General features: G+C 35.1%; 2 protein-coding genes across 4 annotated transcripts in view; one reads left to right on the plus strand and one right to left on the minus strand.

Annotated features, from left to right (window-relative positions):
- Window positions 1-445: 445 nt before the first annotated feature.
- Window positions 446-11,090, minus strand: LOC118273983 (secretory carrier-associated membrane protein 1). Of its 2 annotated transcripts, none has more exons than XM_035591286.2 (8): window positions 10,868-11,090; window positions 10,692-10,793; window positions 10,283-10,426; window positions 8,505-8,709; window positions 7,847-8,105; window positions 7,008-7,125; window positions 5,348-5,496; window positions 446-2,077 (listed from the first exon to the last, which is right to left on the minus strand). In XM_035591286.2, exons 1-8 carry the CDS (start codon window positions 10,922-10,924, stop codon window positions 2,065-2,067), a joined length of 1,047 nt encoding a protein of 348 aa, XP_035447179.1. In that variant the 5' UTR covers window positions 10,925-11,090; the 3' UTR covers window positions 446-2,064. The 2 variants fall into 2 exon arrangements, with proteins under 2 accessions (XP_035447179.1, XP_035447180.1); XM_035591287.2 differs by having other exon boundaries at window positions 5,320-5,496; window positions 10,868-11,089.
- Window positions 11,091-11,532: 442 nt separating this feature from the next.
- LOC118273947 (furin-like protease 2) overlaps window positions 11,533-26,072 on the plus strand; it is a 168,598-nt gene continuing 154,058 nt past the window's right edge. For both annotated transcript variants that reach the window (XM_050707784.1, XM_035591224.2), the window contains exon 1: window positions 11,533-11,817. The gene's annotated coding sequence lies outside the window, so the exon portion shown is untranslated. The remainder of the gene's footprint in view (window positions 11,818-26,072) is intronic.

Here is a 26,072-nt window from a genome sequence, read left to right on the forward strand (position 1 = left end):
TTATTTTAGTACATAGGAGTATGCATGATACTGCGCATCACACAGTGAATGCCATTGCGCTGCCGTAGGTCAGTGTAACGAGTAAAATTACTTGCCATTAGGGTTATTGTGTTAGGCCTTAAGCCATATACATAAATAAAGCTGGCAGCTGCTAAGGCTTATGGGAACCGATCGATGCAGGCTGCTGTTACCTTATTCATATGGACAAGCGCCGGTTCCGTATAAGAATTCTTTGGCACGAGTCGGTTAGCGCCACTCACCATTTACAACAACTACGACAACACGTACCAACTACGACACACATACACATATTTTAGAAATAAGTAAAGAAGTGGATAATAAGTAACCTAATAATCCTCCTCCTTCAATCTCCTTGCTATTTACCAGAATGGGCTTCCAACTTTCTCTGTGCATGGCCTTAGTATACTATGAAATAAAATAAGGATTTTCTGAAACTATATTTATTATTAATCATAAGTTTATAACATGACTTAATCGTTACAAAACAGTTTAAACATTTAGATAAATCTACACGCCTTCGCTTACCATTTATCTGGGGTAAGGACGGTCTGGTAAATAATTTACATTATGCTAGGCCCAGATTATACATAACATACCTACGTACGTACCGTCGCGCCCCAATAATGGGCGGTCACATGTTTTACTAAGATACATTTCGCAAGCGGCATATGTATTGTATTTGTTTTAGTTACCGAAGCTGTTTAGTCCATTGACTAGTTAATAATATGCTTAAATGTTTACCAACTTACACTATATATTTATACAACGATAAATACTAAAATCGAAGTCTTGTGCATCTAATAGATAGTCTCAACGCAGGGCAAGAGGGAGTCACACATTGGAAACACTAACGATTAAGTAAATGGTCCAAATACATACATTTATTAGCGATGTTACATGGAGATTATTAAACATTCATTAAACTTCAAATTTAAATATTCAAAGGATATTTATTTATTATTTACATATCATATTTTTGGAATGTTAACAAAACATATTAATTTACAACTATAAAAAAGTAAACAACAGATAATATTTGCAAACAAACGATAATTTAATAATCGCTCGATATTGAGCTTTGTAGTATGTACCAATATGACTATGTAGACATTAAGATACATGCAAGTTAGTACGTAAGAGTTGACAATTTACGAAAAAATGTACTAAGCAATATCTGTGTACAAAAATATGAACCGCTTTATGAGTAATGACGTATTCAGCAATAATGAAACCCTGGTAAACACTATTCATGTGTAGATTCCACATCTTTAGTAGGTACGTAGATCTTAAAGCGTTCGTAAGCTCATGTCGATTAAAAATAACCATTACAGCTAGCAAAATAACTAATTAGTGGCGTAATATTATATCATAATTCCATAAATATCGTAACCATTAGCGTAGTAAAATACTCAAATGCTGTTCAATAAGTACAGTGCGACAGAAAATAGAGATGAAAAAAAAGTCTTAATTTTGATTTTATTACATTTATTACGATGAAAAACGATGATGACAACAGCGAACATTCATTGTATTTGTAACACAACAATTGATACAAAGCTACTAAAACTCTATTATGTGTTGCACTATACATTTAATTAATAATTGAAACGCCAAACTGCATAAATTAGTTCAATTAATTGTTTTTAAATAACAATTACACAGCCATATGACATTTTGGCCGATACAACAGCTTCTTAACACACGGGGCTACTACGGCATTAGGGAACGCTTTGTACAGCGTTACATTAAACTCCAAACGAACAGAGTTTACACCAATCACATATTTTATTAAGTAATTGATAATGCGAGTAGTGATTGACAAGTAAGAACGCTTTCTATACCCCAAGCTATCGTTTAATTTGATCGTACTTGAGGTAGAGTACAAGTTTATGATTAAAAACGCGATGAACATTAATAATTCGCGATAATAATGTCTGTGTCCGAGAAAATGCATGTTTATTTTAATATCAGAAGAATACTATAGGTATCTTGATTGATGAAGTTATCGCGTACTATCTCGATATGCAGACTCCAGCGACACATTTATTCCATACTCCTGTGAACAAAATCATATTATTATGTAAGTAAACACTGCCTGTCAATACGGTTTAGATACCTAGTCACAATTTACATGCAACAAAAATGTTTAAAAAAACTATCTAGTATCAAAACATGCTTAGCCAATTCGTTAATAATTCATTACTATTTAGTTAATGATAACGATCTCTTATTAATGAATTGGAAATGGGGTAAAATGATTTGGCTAATTATGATCTCCATTGTACATTATTACTTATTGATATTTAACGTATGTAACAGCACCTAGTCACGTGTGCTTAGATGGAAAACAACTGAATAAAGCCTCAAATTGAATTAAGCAGGCACCCGTAACGGAAACGTTAACATAAAAACTGGTCGGCCTAATAAACGCGTGTTAATCAAAACTGATTTTACAACTATGTATTTTATTAAAGTTTTGATACCGGTCTATGATGAATTATATTCAAAGGCGGAGGAGGAGGAATTTTCAATGTGGTTCATTTGGAACTCTAGCTAACCTATACCTGTACAAGCAGGTAACAAAATATTTAAATTCAATAGTAGTTATTTGAAACCAGTATTCACAAATACCTAGAGATGGATGAATGCCACACTGATAAGCAGTGGCTGACATGACAATTGACAATGGTTAGTAGTAAGAAATTTACTGATAACTGATGACCCAAGTTCCTAATAATTAGTGCTAAAATTCCTTATCTATCTATTGTTTCCTTTTTCTACCTATTGATTGTTATATTTCTCTATTGTTAAACGTGAGAAATTCCCGTTATGAATTCTGAAAATTACACCTTATCGTTTAAGTCGCACCTAATTGTTACATTGTTTAATTTCTTTTGAAGTACCGTACATAGAAAGACAATGAGATAGACCAATAGGTTTAACTCAATGTAGAAATATCAATTTCTTTGTAAACTTTTTTGTGAATATGTCAGTTGTCACGTACACCTATAAGCTATGTCATCAACAGTCCGTGACAGGCTATTGTTGGACTCTAGGCCTCCTCTACATACCTACGAGGGGTTTGCTAATCTCTATCCATCGCAGTTATACAAGGTTTAGATTTACCAGACAGGGTGGCAGGTCTCTGGCTGTATCGAAAGACACGATTCATGCGCCTATCGCCCCGGATATTATTTTTTAATGTCAGTCGGTTGTAATGTTTTTTTTTATACACAATTACACTAACGTATATTGCCATCTATTGATACAGTTTGCGTATTAACTAATTTAGTTGTTTCACATTAAATTAAATAAATACGTGCGTTAACTGCATGCGTATAATTTTAAATAAATAATACCATGCACATCAAGGTGATAAATATTGCACATCGACTTTTGGAAAAAGACAATTTTATTACGATTATTTATATACCAACAAATACAGTAAGTAAGGTATTAAATTTTCAATGTTTTTATGATCCGAGGTTAGTTTGATACGTTCGACTAGTTTCAGCGAATAAAAAGTACGCTTGGTATGCTTGGCCGATATCTATCGCCATGTCCTGTAATTAGCTGTACCCTAAAACGTACGTACTACACTACATCGAATGCCAAATAATTCATTATGAATCGATAGAACACTGTAAATCGAATATCCAAAGGCTGTATTTAAAAAATCGATTAATTATTCATGCGATATTATGGGCATTCGGAATTTAATATTTATAGTCATATCAATAGATGTTTGTTTCTGTGTAGTACATCACCATCATCATAAGCCGAGAGACTTCCACTGTTGAAAATATGTATAAAAGAAACTACTATACCCTATGCGCCGTAACAAGGTGCGGCTGACAGATTCAGTAAGGTTTCGTATCACTCTTGAAAGTTGCTGCGATTTAAAAATTATGCCTTAGTATTTTAACTGTATCACATTCGTATTATGTTAAATCATTCGGAAGTGTAGTTAATTAAATTAAAACCAACCGGAATGTTCTAGTCTTTAAATAAAATCTAATGAAATGAAAAATAAAGTAAAGAGTTATGCGTATAACGTAAAGCCATAGTCGTGTTTAGTGATGGGATGTACTGCTACGATGGATAGGCAGTCGATGTTTTTTTAGAATAAAAAACGTCGTTCAATTATTTCTCTTAAAAAACCTTTAATTATGTGGGTAAATCTACTGTAGACGCGGCGCTCTCTGCCCGAACCACAGTGACTTAATCTGAGCACAAATATGTACTAGACATTTCCGGCGCCTTTGATAATGCGTGGTGGTACTTAATCTGAAAGATCGTGGTTGCTTTAGTAACATATACAAACTAATATATACTTATATTCTTCACGGTTCTGTAAAACTGAAACCCTGAAACACCTCAGGGCTCGGTCATAAAATATTTATTTTGACAAGTATATACACGTAGTTACACTGCACAACTAAATAACACACACATTTAATAAAAAAATTAAAGAGAATTAAATGTATGCTGCGAGTATCGATAGCGATAAAAAAAGATTTTTCTAATGTCCATCCCTAAAGAGAGACGTCAACGTCATACTGGCATCTGTCAGCCGCACCTCGTTATAGCGCAAAGGGTATAGCCATTCATACAACATTGATCATTACTAGTACTACTATGAAAATTTGAGCTAAAAGAAAAGAAGAAGGAAAACAGTTCATTCACGCAAATTGATGCGAAGCACACGAGTCAGGGTAATTATTTTAACCGCGAAGAAATTAACTGTGAATCAGTGTGGTATTTTTGCCCTCTATGTGCGTAGGTAGTACAGGATTCCCTTTGCACTGTCGTTCGCGGTCAAATTTACCCAAGCCCATATAATCCATCTGTTTAGGTAATTAGTAATTAGGTAACTAAGTGTAAGAATACGAAAGATGTGATTAAAAATATATCGATGCGATTCGAAAAGCAATTTTAAATCTAATGTGTTAGTTAATTAAAGTTACTTTTCAGATGTACATATTTTTTACGTTTAGTTAATCACCTTAACAGATATAATATACTACCGTAATGAGAGTCATTTAATGGATACTTAACAAAGTCCTTACCTATACTTTTCGGAACAAAATCGTTACTAAGGAATAGTTTAAGTAATCATTAAATGTCTCCGTCATACTCAGAGTCATTTAATGGTAACATAACCCAGTCTTTTGTTTTTTGGAACAAAATCGTTACTAAAGAATAGTTTAAGTAATCATTAAATATCTCTCAGTACGGCAGCTAGCGTGCTTCGTGCCCAAGTAAAGCATAGCAATACTCAAAAGACAGTTCACTCACATGCTATACGTTGGCCGTTGACTAATACCGGTTAGCGTTAGCGATCTGCGCGTTGACGGCGGCGGCCGCGGCGCTCGAGGCGGCCGTCTGGACGTGTTGGTTGCGTAATATCTCCGTCGTGAACTCCGCCTGCGCCTTGGCCAGTGACGCGCCCGTTGATCGGTAGATGCGGTGAACCTGTTTAAAGAAGATACATTTTTTCATCTATACTAATATTATAAAGCTGAAGAGTTTGTTTGTTTGTTTGAACGCGCTAATCTCCGGAACTGCTGGTCCGATATGAATAATCTATCCTAATATTATAAAGCTGAAGAGTTTGTTTGTTTGATTGTTTGTTTGAACGCACTAATCTCCAAAACTACTGGACCGATTTGAATAATTCTTTTTGTGTTAAATAGTGCATTTATCGAGGAAGGCTATAGGCTATAAAACATCACGCTATGACCAATGGGAACCAAGCAGAGCGGGTGAAACCGCGCGGAAGTAGCTAGTAACATATAAATTCCATAACAGTAGGTCTACTCCGGTTCTCGAATGCGAAGTTTCGTTTTATCTTCGGCCGTAGGTTTTATTGATTTATGTACTAATAAAATTACTTAAAATAACGTTTTATTTTCTGTTTTGTTCACGAAAGTTCGCAATAAATGGAATTGTAGTAAGAAATCTGCGAAGTTACGGTCGAAACTTCGTTTTTTGTTGAATTAGAGTATACCTCCAGAATTGCTTAAATGTTTGGCATTTTTGTTCAAATTCCACCAGAGTATTCACTGGTTTAGTAAACTCGTTATCTTGTGTAACTTCTTGTTGCACAAGCATAATTTAATTTAACGATAATGTTTTATTGATGCTAATAAACGACAACCAATCTTTTTGTCAATGTTTTTCTTTATCATGTTTTTGCCGTTGAAATCTTCGAGAGATATATTATTATAGTCTACTTTAGAGAATTTTGCATAATAAAAACAATTAACACTGCAAGCGACCTTGTTCTAGTATTCTCGGAGTCAATAATGACCTTACGAGGTATTTAGTCACGTTGAACGTTTACGATATTAACTGTTAAATGCATATTAACATTGCAATGAATTGTATTGTTCTCTGTCATCTACTAATTAACGGTTTAACCTTCGTATGAACTCCGTATTATGTCGATTTTATATGCATTTTGCATATGTGTGACAGTATTCTATGAAACTGGACTGATACTGGTGAAAAATTTATGTCATTTGTCACCTCTTTAGTGTTTGTGCATCTCTGCCTACCCCTTAGAATATTACAGTGCGTGGTGTTGTTAATATAGCGGGATAAGAAATAACTGGAGCATAATTAAGCCGACCACAGTCCAAGCAGATCCACAATGCGTAAAGCAACCTTTGTCACTCAACCGTGAAGCGTAAAATGAATAGCATACAGCAAGAACTACACAGTTTTAATTTATGCAAAATGTGCTATTACAATTTGAGACTTAATTAAAGGGATGTAGGTTCAAAAACGTATAAGGCTATGTAGTGACGGTAGAGTAGAATACATTGGTCACTAATCTTCTAATGGATGTCTTAAGATACTGCAGCAGTGATATTTGCCTACTAAGCATTGAGTTTAGGTCAACTTAAGCGTCTCCTTTATAGAGGAGGCAGTGGACTTAGTGGGTGAGAGATTAAAAAATGCTTTAAAGTCTTGTATCATACCTTAGCCATTAACATGACATCAACGACGACACACATGATAAATCCAATGGTGACCATCAAAGTGATAATGCCGACTGCAACGTTCGTTTTGAAAGCGCCGATACTGGTGATCAGTCCGCTGTAAAAATTAAATAGTTTATCAGTGCAAAATTATTAAAACATAATATAATATAAAGATCATACTAGTTTATTAATACAAATTTATAAAAAAATAAATAAAATAAATATCATAATAGTTCGGGTACAACAGAATTGCAGATACATCAAAAAATCCAATCCAAATCATTTATTCAAATTAAACCGTAATAGGTACTTTTGAAATCATCGTAGGTAATATGTTCAGAGTAACATGTTTGATATCTACCTATGCTAAGACCAATATTAATGCGAAATGTTTATAAATAAACCAACCTAAGGGTAAAAGTAGAAATACGACGTCTTGTCAATTCCGTAGCATCAGATGCAGTACGTACGTGCGATATGATACGTACGTACATTTACATTTAATGTTCACATCGATCTCAGTCTAATTATTTGTGCAGTAAATAAATGTTTTCAAAACAAGCCACCTGACTGGATAACCTTTATTTTTTAAATTGAAGTCACAATGTGCATATCTGCTATTGACGTAAATAGTAGTCTATTCCTCTGTTTGTGATATTACAGTTGATCTAGCGGATATACCGAGGCTCCGGCTCGAAAAGCAGAACTAGGAATGCGGTGGTTTTTAGTCAGTAAGAGTCTGATACTCCCTCTCGCACCAAGAGGCGGGAGAAGTTATTGGATGACCTATCCCCCCTAAAAAAAGCCTAAATAAAGTAAATAAACTTAAAACTTACCAAGAACCTCCACCGCTGAAGCCAATAGACTGCACAACAGTGACGATGATTTGGAACAGGAATATGAAGAAGAAGACCATAAAGTTGAATGAAGAGTCGCTTCTAAACGCCTTGTAGATGGGCCGGTACCAGCAGACGAAGCTGAAGGGCGTCAGCAGGATGAAGTACAGGATCGATAGGCCGAACGTCGTGAAACCGTTACCAGCGAACATCAGTGACATGGCGCCTATTATGTTCAGTGTTAGAACCAGGGCGTGGACTGGAATGAAAAAAAAATTAAGTTAATTAAAGCACTAGTAACATGTGAGCTGAGTATTGGTCTTCACTGCTGCAGTCAATGTGCTAAAATTTAAGTGAACATACATTTTAGCATTAATAAATTAAAATGACAGCATAACACAATGATTATTGTTACATTACATATTACTTAGAAAGTCCTACTATGTTGCTTGTTAAACTCATTGTATTCTCATTTAGTGAGTATGTTACTGTACTAACTGGTACACAAATTATACTATGAATGCTATGCTGTAACTATCTTTAATTGATATAAACACTAGTCTGTATCTCTGTCAATTTTGTACCTACTTTCATGTTTGTGTTTCTATTGTTGATATGCCTTAATATAATAAATAAATTAATTATTCTAAATACTCACACATCCATAGGTGATAGAGGTGACGTACGATCCTCTGGAATTCCAGCGGTATATCCACATTGATGTCTTGATAGAAACATGGCTGTATGGGGCAGAAGGCGGGCAGTGGGGGCCAGTTGTTCCGTCGCCCGGCCGAACCAGCGCGCAACTCCGCCTCCCTCCGCGCTAACTCCTCAGCTTTTCTCTCTAACTCCTCTTGTCTTCTCTGTAGATCACTCATTACTTTAAATCGCCCGTACAACTCACTGTTAAAACTGATCTGAGTTTACGTTTAATCTAAAGCGGAAAGTTCCGCCCACAAGTGCAATTTCAAATCACAAGATCGTGTGGGTGTTTCATAGCGCTTACTGCGAGTTTGTCGCTGCTGGCCAGTTAATTGAGCAATTTAAATATGTGCACAACAACATCTATTTTTAAACGAGATAAACTGATTACTTTTGTGCTATTAACTTGTTAAAAAGTGAGTAGGTAACTACAATGTGTGAAAAATGGCTACATAATTTACACTACTCTAATTCGTGAAATTACTATGTTAGTTAGCTCTTCTAATTTTATAGATACAGTCATTATAGTGACTAATTAAGTTGTTTAAACTATGCCACTACATTTTTGCACACTCTCATTTTATAAAGAAAACAAAAACAGCTTTAGTATGTCATAATAATAATGCAAATATGGATAATATTACAAAAATGATTCATAATTATGTTAACAAGTGTTTACCTTCAACTCCTTTTGTGCGTTTTGAAAAAAGCAAAGTGCATATTAGTAACATGCAAAAACATTGTTTACATGTGCAGGTGATTTCTACATAATTCATTGTTTAAGTTAGTCATACAACATTTTATCTTATCATATAAATAATAGATTTCAATTTTAAATATATGGTACTGTAATCTGGTAATGTATTTACTTTATACTAGAATTATCACTTATGATATCAATTTGATATCTCTGTATCCTGTTTACCTTTAGTACTTAAGCATTAAGGTTCAGGTTTTATATCTTTGTAGAAAGGTTGTTAATAAAAGGAATCCTTATCAAAGTAATAAAGATAATGGCAATATTTTTTAAATATATTTATTTATCATAAGAATTGGAATTCCCTTCAATTAGATAAAGTGTTCTTTTCAAGTAATTACTGAGTCACAATATTCTTTTGTTGTTTAAACAATTTTATGAAAGTTCCTATATTCAATTGTAACCAACATTAATTTTGCAAATATGTAATTGAAAAATACGCTAAGACTGTATAACTAAAAATGTATTATTAATACCCACATTTTCCTGAGTATTTGATTCTGTCAAACTGTTTCTATTAATAGATTTATTATTATTTCAATTAATCAGATAATTAGGTACCCACATTTTCCTGATTCCGTCAAACTGCTTCTACTAATGACTGTTTTTATTATTTAAATCAATTATGTAATTTTTAATATTCTAAACTTCATAAAAATTTTCCACATCTAAAAGATATGTAAATTTGCTAGTGAGTAAAGTATAAGTAGGAAGAGATAATCATCAAATGAATGCCAAGGGATATAGTGTTACAAAAAGTAATATGATGTAATTAATAGGATATTATTGTACTTAAAATGATTATTTTAATGTAATAATTACTTTGTCTTTCCTATACTAATGGCTTTGTTGTTATCTGCCATTGGATATTCAATTACATGAGGACATATTTATTATTGTGCAATAACGACATGTCTTTATGTTATCCTTATACATTTCTACAAGTTATGTAGAATAAGTAATTTGCAACTAAGTACCTGAAAGTCAGCTGTAGTGAAGTTTTGTGGTGGTTGGGACTGTGCCTGGGGCTGGGGCTGAGCTGGCCGTGTGTACTGTCCGCTCACCGGAGGTGACACTGCCTGCATGATGGCCGGCTGCGAAGGCTGCTGCGGTGCCTGTGGCTATACAAACACCAAGCCCTACTTTAATGGCATACTCCCACAAAATCAATATCATCATGTCATATACCACAAAACATAATTAGAATGAATCTCTGAACAAAGATTTTTGTAACACACAGAGCCCATTAAGCAAAGAGGCCATTTTCTACATCCCATGATGAAAATAATTAAGCTGCGCAGGTTATTATACACCGATATCTATATAAGATACCGTTGCACGTATCGACACCTACAAAAATCCCACTAATGACTAATGAACATGTACCGTAGCTTGATTTGCATTTTGTTGGCCATCGAAGGGATTGTAGTCGTCGAGACCTCGTGTAGCATTATTAGTACTTCTGGCCACTTGCTGCACCGCAGGGTCCTGCAAACAATCCCCAATGTAACAACAATAATAGGAAAACAAATTATTTTTCGTATCAGCATAGGGCTACATACTGCGAACGGGTTGTCTATGGTTGGATCACTAAACGGATTATCCTCGAATTTCGACATTGTTGAAAACTTATTCACGCCACTTTAGAGTTTGTCATGTACAATAAACACAAAGGAAAGTTTTTCTCACTCCTCAATTATATATTTTTAGCACAAAAATAGAGATAACAGTCAACCGATATGACAGATTGCTGATGACGACGAAATTGACAGCTGTTTTGTGAGTGTTGCTATTGTAAATACAGAGGTTTAAGGCACAGTTAGAATAAAAACATATGATGAATAAGAAAAATCTCATCTTATTGGAAATATCTTGTATCTTATTGGAATTTCAAGATAGAATTGTTTTATGTTGGGCTAGCTAGCTACTAAGCCCAGCCAATTTTTTTTACTTTGACTATACTTCTAACATTTTCGTCTTAATTATATAGATAGAACAATTCAGCATTGGCAAGCCGCAAACATCGTAATCCTCATAAGTTTAGTAGCCATTTGTATAACGGTAAGTTGTGTGACAAAATCATAAAGGTTATCTATCACACGACTTGGAAACTTTTTTCATCGCGAATTACAAAGAAAAAAGTTTTTTGCTCTTTTTTAATATCTGAATGTTGGTAACTTCATATTAATGGAGGTTGAAGTGAAGGCGAAAGTGGTTTGCAGTTGGCAACTACAAAACAAGTGTCAGTTCACTGAATGATTCTGTCAAAGTAGGTAGCTGTTTACGTTTTTCTATCGTTATTTTGCGATCGTTTTGCACAACTTTTGTTATATCTTATTGTTTTTATGATAACGCTTTATCCCTACGTCTTACTGGTGAAAATATAAAAGTGATATTTCTTACGTTTAATGAACAATGTCAGATGTCAAGAGGTGAATAGTCTGTGTTTTGTGTTCTAACGTGTGAGTGACAGTTTTTATATTGTTTGGGATTTGGAGCGATAAACATATCGGTGAGTATTTCCTCTTTTATTCATGCACAAAGTACTCGTAAACAGAGAAATGTTTCAGGTGTTACGTGGACAGTGGTGTTGAACCGTGAGCTGGTTGAATGATTGGCCGGGTTCTGGTAGTGCTAGGCTTGCGTAATGTAGCTGTAGGTGTAATTGGTGTGGTGCTGGTACACTCGGGAAGCCGTTACACAGGTGTGGAACTGGAGGAGGCGCGTGCGCCAGCTGGTGCAAGCGGTCAGCGCGCGCGCAGCCGCCGTACGCTCATACGCAGCGAAAGTTGTTTGCTCTTGATATCAAGGAAGTAACGCCAGAGTAACAGAATACCGGTCTTACAACATCATACATAATAGGGTTTCTTTTCTTTTATTCATAAGTATCACTGACAACAGGTGGATATGTGTAAATTTCCCATAACTTATGAGTGAATGACATAATTTGAAAACCATGTGAATTATCATTCATCATTATTATTGCATATCTGCAATAATAATATTGTAATTTAATTCTTAGCAAACAGTAGGTACACATTTCTACATGATATAAAAATTTAGGTATTGTGGGTAATTGTTTTCTATATCATGGTACAGCTACTTGAAAAATCTATGCCAACCATATAAACAGTAACTATGCATTCATAAATAATTTAACACTATTTTTCTGAATTAAGCAGCAACGCCATTTATAGATAACTAGTGTCAGAGGCCATACAGTACTTCTAATTATCATTGTTTTACTTGACCCTGGCTCTCTAAGAATATTAAGTATTACTTTATTATTCCAAACCTAACTTCCTTCACTAATTCTTGAAATTTTATGGTCATTTAATCCAATGCCATTGCACTTGTCCGTTCATAAATAATATTTTTAGTTTTATACTAGTAAACTCTGTTAAAAAGTATCAATGTGAGTACAGAATTGTTTATGATAACAGTAATAATGCAGATGTTTTGTTGTTTATGTTTTGTTTTTTCATCTGTTATTGTTTACTCATTCAAGGTGGGAGTCTCATTCTAATTGGATTTGATAGTGAAATCTTGTTTACTATCAATATTAATAATACCTAACCTTCATCTACTCTAATAAGATTGAATACAAAATGGTTAATAAATGAAGAAATCATTCAAACAAGAGATTTGACTGTATCTTATCAGATCTATTACATTGTAGGCCAGTGAAAAAAAAATGAGTTAGTTCCCAATTGATGCTGTGAACTTCAACATCAATGAAACAATGTGTTGAATACTATCATACTATCTGCAACTATTCAACACTTCACATGCTAATCAAAACATAGGCATGTGTGCAAAAACAAAACATAACTACAATGCACCATCCCAGCTGGTCTCAGTGATGCCCGATTTTGACCTTTACTGCTAAGAGATAAGACTTAACTCTAGTTTTCAATAAATGGACACTTTGTCTAACATTCTTCAGTGAGTGTACTAAAATCAAGTTTGTGGTTTGGTTTTGATTGTGATTCTCATAACTGACTAGTAACTTTGAAAAGTATTAGATGATTACTCTTCAGACATTGCTTTTCTGTAGACAAGCTTGACAAGGATAGTGAGCACCTGTGGTATAGATGGTTTTACTAAATTAATCACTCACTTTGATATATTCATAATTGTTATTTAAAGTAACTATACTGTAGAAAAAAGTCATTCAAATCAAATTTTGTTACTGTTCAGAACAAGATTTGATTTGAATGACATTTTGATAAACTTCATATTTTATAGTTAACTTGAAAGAGCATTCGTAGCAATGGCCTCTACGCACGATAAGTAGGGTTGGCGCGCATGTTCCATAGTTAATACCATTTCCGATTGCCTTGTTGTTCTGGTGGGCGTAAATACACGTGCTGAACACGATTCGAAGATCCATGACATTCTTAAAACCTTTCGTTAAATGTCGAATAGATTGAATCTAGTTTATGTTAGGGTATACATTCGACTCGACATTTAAGGCGAAAAATGGCAACATATATTAATATTTGGGGATTAGAGGACGTGAGTACAATTTCCCGTAAATATATAAGTTTTTAGGAAAGTCCTATCTTCACTGTCGCAGTGCATTCTTTGAAATTAAGCGTCATCTTTTATTCCCGGAAATCTGTGCTTGAACAGAAGTCTAAAACTGTTCGTAATTTTTCAACAACCAGGAAAAGATTTAAAGTAATGTACCTGCGTGGAATAGAGCTCACATTTTGCCTTCACTGAACGCGGCGAGGTTTTGGCATTTTAAAACTGATCGGCACGACTAGACTGACAACTGACCTGACCTTTAGTCGCGTGATTGCTGTAATGCTGTATAATTACAGTGTTTTGTTGAATTATTTTGCGGCTAGAAATACACGCATAAGCACAAGGGATGATCTAAAAATTTTAAAATACTTTGGTCTAAAAGATTATGTGCAATTTTCGTTTTGTGATTGTATTTTTAAATTTTTAAACTTCGTTGAGACTGCTGTCTCACATACGCGTAACGATGTTGTCGTAACAAGTTTATCTTTGGAGTTATCAGCGAGTGGTACGATGAACGGTCACTGGACATGACGTCGTACTCATTGCCCAAACATTAAATTTGTCGGGGTCGTTTTTTTGCCACAAGACGATCAAAAGAAGTCTGTGTTGCGCAATGACTGATGATTTCTGCCTTGCGGGGCATTACCAGCATCGAAATAGTCTAGGGACGAATAAACGTAGAACTCTACTAATGTATTGTTTGAGAAATGTACCCAGTTTCTTGTTAATTAAGGATACAAAGGCGCCTTATCTTGTGCCTCTTTCCTCCGTATTCTGTCTGACTCGACATGTTAGTTTTTCATTACTCTCTCGTATTCTTAACAAATGATCAGCTAATTATTTTTTCCCTTTCATACCTCAACAAAAGCTAACTTTCTGACGTATGTCGGTACATTTAGTACTGCAGAAGTGCTTCCAAAAGTTGAACTGGTGGGAATGGAAAATGTTGGATAGGTTTGTAGACATCAGCAGAAATCCTTAGACAAGTTCATGATAATATCATTCCGACACTCAAAACAACTTCGAGTTGAAACGGCTTCCCACTCGTTGAAGAGTTCGAAGACAGTCACAATTTGGAGGAGGTCAGTTTTACGGTCGGCTGGGGCGTAATGAATCGACGCGAAAATGCGTTATGTGGGTCCGCATTACGTAAAAGAAGCTCGAACTTTCTGGGCGGGTGCACATGTATAGCTCAACTTTGTCGATAAACGGACCGGGCCGGCGTCATCCTGACGCTGTCGAATGTCCAATCTCGATATGAATAGCGTTTTTCACAGTCCTACCCATGTAATCGTGACGTTTTAAGTGTAGTAGGTAGGTATTTTATTTGAGAAACCACTGCAAAATCTTGCGTTGATGGCACTTTCACTTTATATAAAGTTGGATATTAAATGAATTCGATATTAAAAGAATTATACATTTGCAATCAAAGTGTAAATTTGAATTGTATGTTATAGCTTTATAGCTTATGACAGAAGAAAAATACATTAATGTTTAGAATGATCGTTAAATCGTTTTTACAGAAGAATAAATTACACGTCACGTGTATGATCTTAATACACAAGGTCGCTAAACCACAAAGCAAGACCACAGTCAACCGGTTTATTTTAATAATTCTACTAAATAACTATATCCTGTTACTCAATATGTCTATAAATAATTTGAATGTGGTATTTTGTAAAATTGTATGTGTTCATTCAATAGTTGAATATGTTTTCAAAAGAAGAGTTCCAGATTCCTGATAGCAATGTAAATTCTGAAGCCCTCATTCTATAGATGCTTCAAGCTTGAAAACAGCTAACAAAATAAACGTCCTGCTCAAAAGTTAATAATATCTTATGTCACTGTAGTTACTAGATCAATCTACTTCCTTACCTACGAACCAAATAACTAGGTAGACTGACTGTACGTTAGTAATCTTAAGTTTTATCCTATCCAAAAAAACATATTTACCTCTGTTACTAAGCATTGAGTAAGCATGTTGTAATCAGCGCTGAGGTTAAATCAAAATAAGCCAGGTTATTTTACGTTGAGGATCTTAATCCCCCTGTATTTAAATTGTGCTTAGTAACAACGATCCATCAAACCGGTGAAGATAGATCAGGTTTATTAAAATAGTTAAGTACTTGGATATGAGCTAAGAAATAGCCAGATTCTTCTCAAGCGATTTTAGTTTAGCAAACTAAAATCATGCAAGTGGCGGCTTGTCGTTCTACGTGGAGGACCAAGGGGCAGGCTTTTGTTCAGCAGTGGACGTCTCTCGACTGATGATGATGATGATGAAGCTAAAATCGTTAAAAAAACTAAAGCTAAAATAAAATAATTACCTATTATTTATTACATACAAAAATCCGTAAGTCCCACTGCTACCTGAAAAATTGGAAAATCGATAATATCAATAATACTTTTCCGCGTGAAAATAATAATGTAACCTGAAATTCGGCATTTATTCACGTAAGCACTCGAAATGACAAAACATGATCGATCATATAACAAAAAGTGATATCTCACGTTTTCTTTCGTGAAGGTTACTTAATTTTTAACCGCTTAATGTTACTTCCAGTTCCAGTAATAGACTTTCAGATTTCTGAACGATACCAATACGGATTCAATTACGAGGTCAAAAGTATACGGTTAAACAGATTATTATGAAAATAAAAATAATCGTATCATGATTTAGTCACACAATCCACACAATATTATCATATTCTAATTGTAAGAACCGAGTTGACAAAGCAAGGTTAACCATTCACTGCCTAAGTACCTACTTTATTTATAAGCATGTTAATGTATCCATATCCGCCTTTTAAATTTCTAGTAACTACCTACCAAATGAAACTGGTCAAACAGGAACGGTGTTCATTTGTAAATCAGGTTAGGTTAGTCAGAATATTTTCTTAGACTATAACTAGTACAATCCGGAGTTGCTGGCTACCCAGCGGCATTACTGGTGCTCCGGTTCGAAAAGCAGGAGTAGGAAGGGGGTGGTTTTTAGTCACTAAAAGTCTGACACTCCTTCTCGCCTCACCCAAGGCAGGAGAAGTCATTGGATGATTTTACCTCCTCAAAAAATAAAAATAAACCTATGGTACAAAAACATGACTAAAGATTTCTTTTTCTAGACAATAAAAGTTCCTTATGACTTTTGGAAATCGGCATTTTCATTCCCTGTTGTTGTTGAATGCCTTATGATTCAACTTTTGGTTAAGCTATTATAAATTGGACAACAAAAAGCTGAAATTCATTTAATTGAAAGATCCTATCTTTGACGTCGGTGGACAAAGAACTTGTTATAATCAGAATGGGGCCTTGACATTGAGTAATATCTGCTTCCGCAAATCTCCTTAGCTCTTCAACGGATAATAAATTCTCTGCTGAAGTAAGTATTACATCGTAATGGTGATAAATTGTCAGCTGTCATATTTTGGTTTTATTGTCTCGGTAGATGTCTACCGGCCGGTAATCGCTGGCCGTTTACGTTTCTCCCACCGATTTATGGAGTTTTCTGATGACATAACTTTGTTGCAAATTGCCCAATAAAAGATATTTGTGTGGTCGCTATTTTTGTGGCGGTTCTAACTACCTAAGTTAAAAATAACAAACTGCTTAACAGCACTGGGGACAGGGGTCATTTACCTGATTTACTTTGCTATTGACCATTAAAACTAGTTGATCTGTTTTAATTTTTAATATTAAAACCATGTAGCCGAAAATGACATTGATTTATATTTCCGTTGTTGGCCATGAAGAATACGATTTATTCTGGTTTTAAAATAAACCTGATTTATTTATCTAGCTGGCGGTGGTTCATCAATCACCTAGTCGGATGGTGAACATAGGTCTATTTACGGTTTACCGACGATGTACTGGCAATTATCTCACGGAACTGACTACTCCACGTTAAACTATGCTAAAACCACAATTTGGACGCCTGTCACGGAGGCCGTTGCATGCTAAACGCGACCTTCCTGTGAGATCACGATAAAAAAATCTTCAGACAAAACATAATGGCTATTTTTGACAGCCATATTTCCTCATCATGCACCTAAATGACCTATTGTATAAAAATCCTATATAAAAACTAAATGACTAACTAAAGAGTTTGAGACTGTATTTAAACCGTTCTATTAATGAAACTGGAGCATCCCCATCACGGAAGAGTTCACTCTCGTAAACTCGAGTCTGAACTAGAGAGAAAAAAGTTAGGCGGAGTTATTTGTAAATATATAGTTCTGTTACAAAGGATAGCTGTTTAATGCTGACTCACAGCTGTACTCTTCCACAAGTACATATTCTTGTCCGTTTGTGTTGCGGAAGGTTAACTAATATTGGATTGTAAATTCGTTTTAGAAAACGTTAATCTTTAACTCTTAGTTGGAGGACAGAGTAAATATACAAAGCGGACACGCGAACCGATGATTAGCATTTGCGTGGAAGTTTTCATCAACATTGTGGTGTTTTTATATCAATTTGCTTCAAATTGGAGAGTTTGTATTCCCTGTCGTTGGTAAAATAATAATTGTGTATGTAGCCGACTGTTGAGACTTGAGACTTCCTCGCGGTTTAAGTTAGCTTCGGCCTTTACGCCTACAATGAAGTTTAAGTATAATCTAATTTGAATGTCTGCTTTGATTCAACTAACCCTAGTTGCCATGAAACCGTCCTTAATGCTAATGAATACACAACTGTGTGCTCGCGGGCCGCGGCTTACCGCTCGGGACTCAGATTAATTAAGTCTTTATTCAGCTTGTTTGTAATGACAGTGGGCTTTTATTCAAATGTGCCTTACGTTTAGGACTTCTGAAGTGGTGTGGTGGTTTATGAACATCTGACTTCGGCGGCTGTTTTTTAAAAATATTACCTAAAATATTGCATGAATGAAAGTTGTTTTATTTTTTAATTTTTCAACTAAATAAAAAGAGCGTCTAACAATAAGCAGTTCTTGACCATTAAATGTAGCTATGAATACAGTCCTAATGAATAAAGACTTCCACTAAGCGTGAGACGTAAATATAAAAAGCATGATTCAGTGGTAAACAACGACGGCGACATTGCGTTGCTGAAACAAAACTACAAACAGCCATTGTCTAGCAATAATAAAATTAAAACCTTTCTGTAGAACAAAAACCTGTTAAATGTAGAACAATTCCTCAAGCTTTGAGACTCTCTGGAAAGTCAGGAATGTGACTGAACATTTTCCGCGTTCTTTTCAAAAGGCAAAAAATGCATGCTTTCACATTAATCCTTTCATATTGCAAGGTACCTTCATTACACCTTTGTAACGTTGCCAGATCCAGATTACGTTTGACGGGCACAGAGACATTAATCACAGGAACCTACTTACGCTTGGTCAGACTTTTTCTTATTGTAGCGTAAAAAATAATCCTTGTTGGTAAGACTTGCTTAATATGATTTTACTATATAAACACGGTTTACTCTCTGATTATAAGACAACTTGTTATTGTCTGAGACTAACCAGCTGTTAAAAGAAGGTACCTAAGTATAAGTAGGCACTACTCCGTCGTGTATCCGTCAGCTACAGCTTGAGTACGGCTCTCGACTGGGTGGCTGTGTTCTAAAAAAAGAAAGAGACCTTATTAAAAATTGCAAGTTGAACGTAGTCTATTTCCACCCCAGACATAGGATAAAATCATAGAGTGAGCTTAACAAAATGCCTACATCACATCCATATGAAAGTAGACTTGAGTCCCTGAATTCAAAATGGATGTAGTCTAAGTTACAATTACTTAACTGGGTCGTAACTGTATCCGCCAAGTATAGTAGAGCACTGTAAATGGATCACGAGTAATCTAACAACTTGCCTAGTTAACAACTTGCAATCACGGCTCGAGGACGCCACGCGATCTAGTCAGGCGACATTTGCACAATTTCAACTTAGTATTAGATTACGATCAACAACATACAAGATGCGAGGAAGATGTGTGTGAAGGTAAATCCCTATTTTTTCTGAATAACGTGCCAGTTGTTAGCCAAGATTAATTTTGTTTGCGCCTACAGGTTGACCTCTCTATCCATATTGTATTTGTGTTCGAGATAGTACGTGCGACATATTGATACCCGCCGTATATTAGATAGATTTCACTTTCATTTATTAAATAGAAAGTAGATAGTGGAGGACCGGTCTGGTATTATATTTATTTGCAATGCAAGTTTGCTTTAATTATAAATTAAGTACCAACACGCGCATGTTATTACCGATTGTGCTTATGGTATATGTTAACGTCAATTTGACGCGATATCGAAACTATAAAGCCATTAATCATAAACGAGTGTAATGGAACTAGGTTAAACTCATAAATAACTTGGATGATTGAATGCTTTTGAAATGTCTCTTTAATAGTGTGTGCGTAGTTAGTACGCTTTCGGGCGCGTGATCGTATCTTAACCATTATCAGGTTTACGCTGAGCCCGATAGGCCTCATTTCGTTTGCCACTAATTGGCTCATAAACACTTATCTGGGACATTCCGTCCCGTCCTCATTGCTGCTCGGAGCCAAATAGCGAACAACTCAGAATTATTGGCCTATAATCCCAATCAGTTTATATATCCATTGGAACTTATTCGAGGACGTGAGAGATATGAAATTGCACTCACATAGGTCCCATTACGTGGTGATCCGGCCGCATCAGTATTGTTATTAGTTTCAACGAAATATCGCGGAGATAGCAGCGCGAATGACCCCAGAAACTGGAACACGGCGTAGGAACATATCATAAATTCTACAATATAAGGTTTCCCCGCAGCTAGTTGCCTTTTCGAGTGAACTTCCTTTCAGCTCCGGGAATATGTTCGCTTTGTTTTGTTGTGTTTGCGAGTTAGGAACGGCAAATTGTCGGATTACACAACTCCTAAGTTGCTAGGTCAACATAAACACGGGATCTCTTCGGATTCCGGCCTCTCTCGCGGTTTTTGTGTTCTGCTAAAGTAATTTGCTTATTGGCACAATATGAGTCAAAGACAACATTTGTTACTTATCGTTTGTTATTCCAATATAGCTTCGTCGTTACCCCGAGTTAAAAGTTCCGGGTGTTTGTTTCGTAAACAAAGCTTAATTTTCTAAATTGCCTATTAGGGAGCGAACCTTTCGAGGCGCGACCAGCTTGTTTGCAAGACGTGTTTTTCTTTTTAAATAATAATAAGATTTCACAAACTTGTCGTAAATTCGGTGATTTATGTCTGTTTCCTTTACTAGCATAGCATCCGTTCGTACGAACTTCCTTTTGGCGGCGCCGTGTAAATAAGCTGCCGGCATTTTGTTTGCCAGTTTAACGGTTGTAAATTGTATGAGAAAAACAGTAGCCAGCGCCTGTCGCACCACGAGGCGAATGGCGAGCGACGAGTCCGCAACTTTACTCCTTACATATTTATAAGATTTAAAAAACCTTAATGTGTGATGTAAAATTTTTATTTTACTGTCCAAGCTTGATCTACTTTAGCGTGTTACATTTTAAATCATCTATAAATATTGTATTCTCCAAGTAGAGAACAAAGCGAAGACAGTCGAGGCATTCCTGTCACTTGTTTCCTTGGCAACTTGAAAGAAGTTCTTTGAAACGGGGGGAATGTGTCGCGTATGTGAAATGGTACGGAACAAACAGCTATTTTCTATTAACGCGGAATTCTCGATAAACAATCAACAAACGTTGTGTGCCCTTTAGCGTAAAATCGGTAAGACTGCGAAGAGTATTTACCTTGAAAATTCTTGTATTGTGGGTGCTATCCGTTCTGAAACTTCCTCCGTAAATATAGCGCACCTTCCTTTGTTTACCGCTTCACGGTTGTAAATTGTACAATAATAATGGTGCGGTTGTGTGAACTGCGCTCTAGTTCGGGAAGCTACACAGCTTTGCCACCGCAGATATTCATGGTTTCATTAGACCGGACTTTTTTCTGATTTCTCACTGGATACTGCAACATTTTAACCAACTTATTTTGCATTTTTATTGCAATATGGTCGAGGATACGGAGTGCTGAGGTAAAATTTATTAGTTTATGTGCCGTTTTACTGTTGTCGTAAGAAATAATGCTAAAACCTTTTGCATTTGAATGGAGTGTTGGCAGTTCCTTGAGAAAAGTTTACAGCTTCTGTATTTTTACAAATTTCTTATTCTGGCTTCTCTACTTATGTAAGAGTGTCATTTAGGATCTCCACACTTAGGTAATTACCACTTTCACTATTTTCTGTTAAATGCATACGATTAAATGGTAATCTCAATGTTACCACATTTTTAAACGTTACCATTGAAGTTTCTCCTGTTTTGTGGATGTGATTTTAACCATACTACCTGTTTGACACAGGTACACAAGACACCACCAAAAAACATTAAATACTTACTATATTCATACATTTTGTTTAGATAGTTATCGAATAGTTTTCGTTATCACGTAACAATAGGCGACGTACTCACCTAGCAGTTAACTTCAAGGATATTTGAAAACTGTTAGGTAAAAACATAATGTTATTAACAATTTTCCTGTTTCGCTCTGTCGGTTGAAATTAACGAATATTATGAGAGTTCAGACTAAAAGGAGTTACATCAGGAGATTCCAATAATCAAACACTAATGGCTTTGAAAATAGACGTTGTAAAGCAAACTCCTTTCCACTTAATGAGTAAAAGTGGCAAGATTCATAAGTATTTTGGATGATAACTAGGTAGGTATTTCTTTAAATGTAAAACTTACAACAGTAAAACCCTTTAAGAAATATTTAGTCCAAAAGTAGTTATGATGATAAAGATAGTAATACAATCGATAAAAAAACACATAATTTTACAAAACTATAATGTGAGCTGAGTTACTGCATCTGTATACCTAGCTCTCTTTTGTTCACCGCTATAGCAGTGCAGAGTCAAACTTCATTAAAGTCAGTCAGTTAGGCAGTTTGCGATGTCGCTGGTCAACCTTATTATAAAGGCGCGGCACGTTCGTAGCTGTCACGATGCGGCCGTCCGACTGTTTTTCCGTGGTCAGGAAACTAACACGTGGTGCTTGTCCGACTCTTATGCAACTGTATGTGACCTTTATATGCCGTAAGTGCTTCCGAATGCCTCGAACTTCTCTTTAATGCCGTGGTACCGGTTTGACGTATTGCTTATGCTTTTAAATTGAGTTATTATTTAATAACGCGTAAGATTGATAGACAGATAAATGCTTTATTATACATCATGTTTACAGACGACACATCAGAAAAGTTGAGACATTTAAGCGAATGTACAATGGGCAGCCTTATCGTGTTACTTTGTATTGTTCAGTGATGAAATGTCTATTTATAATCCTTTACAATATTTGTTCTGCGTCAAAAAAGTTGTTAACAAAAGCACTAAGTAAACATGAATGTGGTCATCACTTGAAATATTCTTTACGTCACTAAAAGAGAAACACTAAAGAATCAGATGTCGTTGCAACATTTTTGGCAACAGTTCTGTTAATGCAGAAGTTCCCTCGCTCTCTCGACTTACGGTGATTATTTCAAAACTTTTCTTTTAGTAACAGGACGGCTTAAACTTAGCACTGTAGTTTGCACGTCGGAAAAAGGAACTAGGTTCATTTGTAAAAGTACGTAACTGTCGTAGTGTTCGTTATCACCGTTTGTGGATAAATGCAGTAATTATTTAAGCAAAGGAACTTTCTGTTTCTCGTTTCGGCAGCTGTACTCTTTTGTTTTGAGATACGCTAACGACGGACTAGATGGCTCTTTGTTTTGTTTTATTAATCGCACTTTTTATGTCGCTGAGAATTGTGAAGGTAGAGAACTTTCTTTTATTTGATAGTAGGTTGGTTGGTAGAAAATATGTAAGTTACTTGAATGATAGAGATTGGCTAGTCTAGCTCCTGTCTCAATTGATTCTTAAACTTGTACAATAAAACAATTTCTCGCCTCTAAGGCAGCGTTTTCAATGCAGTAACAGTCGTCTCTTTATGACGCTGACGCCTGATCCTCTGCATACAAATTACACAATGGCACTTTCAAGTTTTACTTGCGTCGTTAGTTAGAATATATTAAGCGGTTATTTATGTTAGCTATGGTGAATATAAAACCACACGAAACATGTAATTTTTAAATATGACGTAACTTTATTTGGATATGGAAATCAAAAAGTGATTGTATCACTAGAAAGTTGCTAATAGAATCCTATTGAGTTTACATTCTGTTTCTGTTTCCAAAATAATACGTACCTAGTGATATTTTCTTTATGAATATTCAAATTGTTAGATAAAAGGTCTTCGTAATTTTGCATGTTCATGACATTGATAATTGTTTTTTAAGTCAGATGACTTCGCTATTAACATTAACTTCGGACAGATGTCCGGAATAGGTGTGCTGCATGCACTGATGTGGGAACCAGAAATATCAGGTCATAACCTACCTGATTGTTTAACTAAATGAATGAGAAAAATCACATTTACGTTCTTATGGATAGTTTACTTTTCAAGAATTTTAAATCCAGTCTGATTAGTTGATTTAGAAATGACTGCATACTGAATATGGTTTTGTAACTCAGTTGGCGATACATGGAATGTAGTTGAAAAAATTACCTACCTACTTACGTTTAAGTTAATAGCTAAGAGCTGCCTAGTAACTAACTATACTAAAGTAAGTTCTACTCAGCTGACATTAACTAGTTATTTCTAAGTATAGGTCTTAGGTAAATGTTGTCTTTAGGTCGATTCAAGATATTCGAGCGATTATTAACTTTGTGTTTTCAATTCCCAAGCACACCCTTTAGAATTTTTCAAGCTTGGCTTATTTTCACAAACTTCGTACATTATTCGCGAAATATGTTTTATTCTCGGAGTACTTAGGCAATTTCGGTTCTTATAAGAATAATTATAAAGTTTTGAATAACATTTGAGAGGTGAAGTCATTAACAAGTACGTATATAATTTCGGTTAATTATTTAAAGAATAATGAGTGAGTTGGCTGTCTAATTGGTGTAATGTTTTTCCAGGCATGAGTGGTTCTGTCAGATGTAAATTATAACAGTGTACAAATCTATCGACGTCGTGTCACAAAGCCGAAATTACCGTTAATTGGCTGGCTAATGATTTATTACTCGGTTTGTGTATCGGCTGTGACTAATTAAGCAAGTAAATTGAAGTCGGAACGTGTATGTAATTGTTAATGGGTACGTTAATTTGTTTCGGTGACAATTCGCGAAAGTCGTGCTAATAAGATACTGTTGCCACAATTCCGCTTGTATGGTGCTCCATGTGCGGTTCACGTGGTGCTTCTGGTGACTTTAATGCTAATTGCAAGTGTGCTACGATATACTCGTATTTACAAATATTGCCGTCTACTATTTGTTTTGCTTTATTTGTCTTAAGAGCCCAAACATTTATCTCTGAATCACTAGGAAATTCTGGTGACTGTAGCATTTTTACTATTCTAGGTTTACTAAGTGTATTTTCAAAGGTGCTGTTAACTAGCTTTCATTAATAAGTTCTTACTTATAAAGTATTTAGGTAGGTAATTAAGATTTAAACATAAAGAGCCCGAAATATACTAAATATCTCGTCAATAAAATGGTCGATGACTTTAATGTTCTATGACCTTTCGATTATGTTAACATAATAACTTACTTGGGTTTTTCACATTTTTGTTTTTAGCAGATAATAGTTAGGTACTTAATTCATTCACTATCATCTTTTATGTGATATAGTTAGGTACGTAACAAAAATTAAATATTTACTTGCTATATTGTATTTTTGTTTGGATTTTTTATAATCATGTATTTAAAAAACTTTTTATTACTTTATTTTGAATTTAGATAGGTACAGAGATAAAATATAAGAAAACTACGACTTTCGGTATTTTAATGACTTAAAGTATCTTCTGTTGCACCAGATAATTAATTACGATTGATCATCAATTAGGTAAGCAACTTTTTCTTAATTACATACCAGGTTGGTGGTATATCCATTAATATTTATCTGTCTTTTTCTTAATGGATATGGTAATCTTGACTTTCACTATAATCGATGTGTTTATCTCAAAATATTTCCAGTACCTATGTATAATCTTCATGTCATGTTTTTACATGGATGAGGTACTTACTTCAATATCGTGGGTTAAGAACTAGAGTAGCGTAAGGGCAAAAATTCAAAAAATTTTTTTTTCACTATTCGCTTTTTCAATCCCCATATTTGTATGTGCCGAAAAACTAGAACGATGTAGTGTGTAGATTGCTTAGTACAATAATAACGCATAAA

Source organism: Spodoptera frugiperda, chromosome 3, assembly GCF_023101765.2.
Source record: "Spodoptera frugiperda isolate SF20-4 chromosome 3, AGI-APGP_CSIRO_Sfru_2.0, whole genome shotgun sequence".
In the NCBI taxonomy this organism is placed as follows: Eukaryota; Metazoa; Arthropoda; class Insecta; order Lepidoptera; family Noctuidae; genus Spodoptera; species Spodoptera frugiperda.

Coding starts and splice junctions, on each gene's coding strand:
- LOC118273983 (XM_035591286.2), bottom strand. CDS start 10,924: ATGTCGAAATTCGAGGATAATCCGTTTAGTGATCCAACCATAGACAAC. Junction 10,794..10,867: donor CCATAGACAACCCGTTCGCA/GTATGTAGCCCT, acceptor GATTGTTTGCAG/GACCCTGCGGTGCAGCAAGT. Junction 7,126..7,846: donor TTCAGCGGTGGAGGTTCTTG/GTAAGTTTTAAG, acceptor TAATTTTTACAG/CGGACTGATCACCAGTATCG.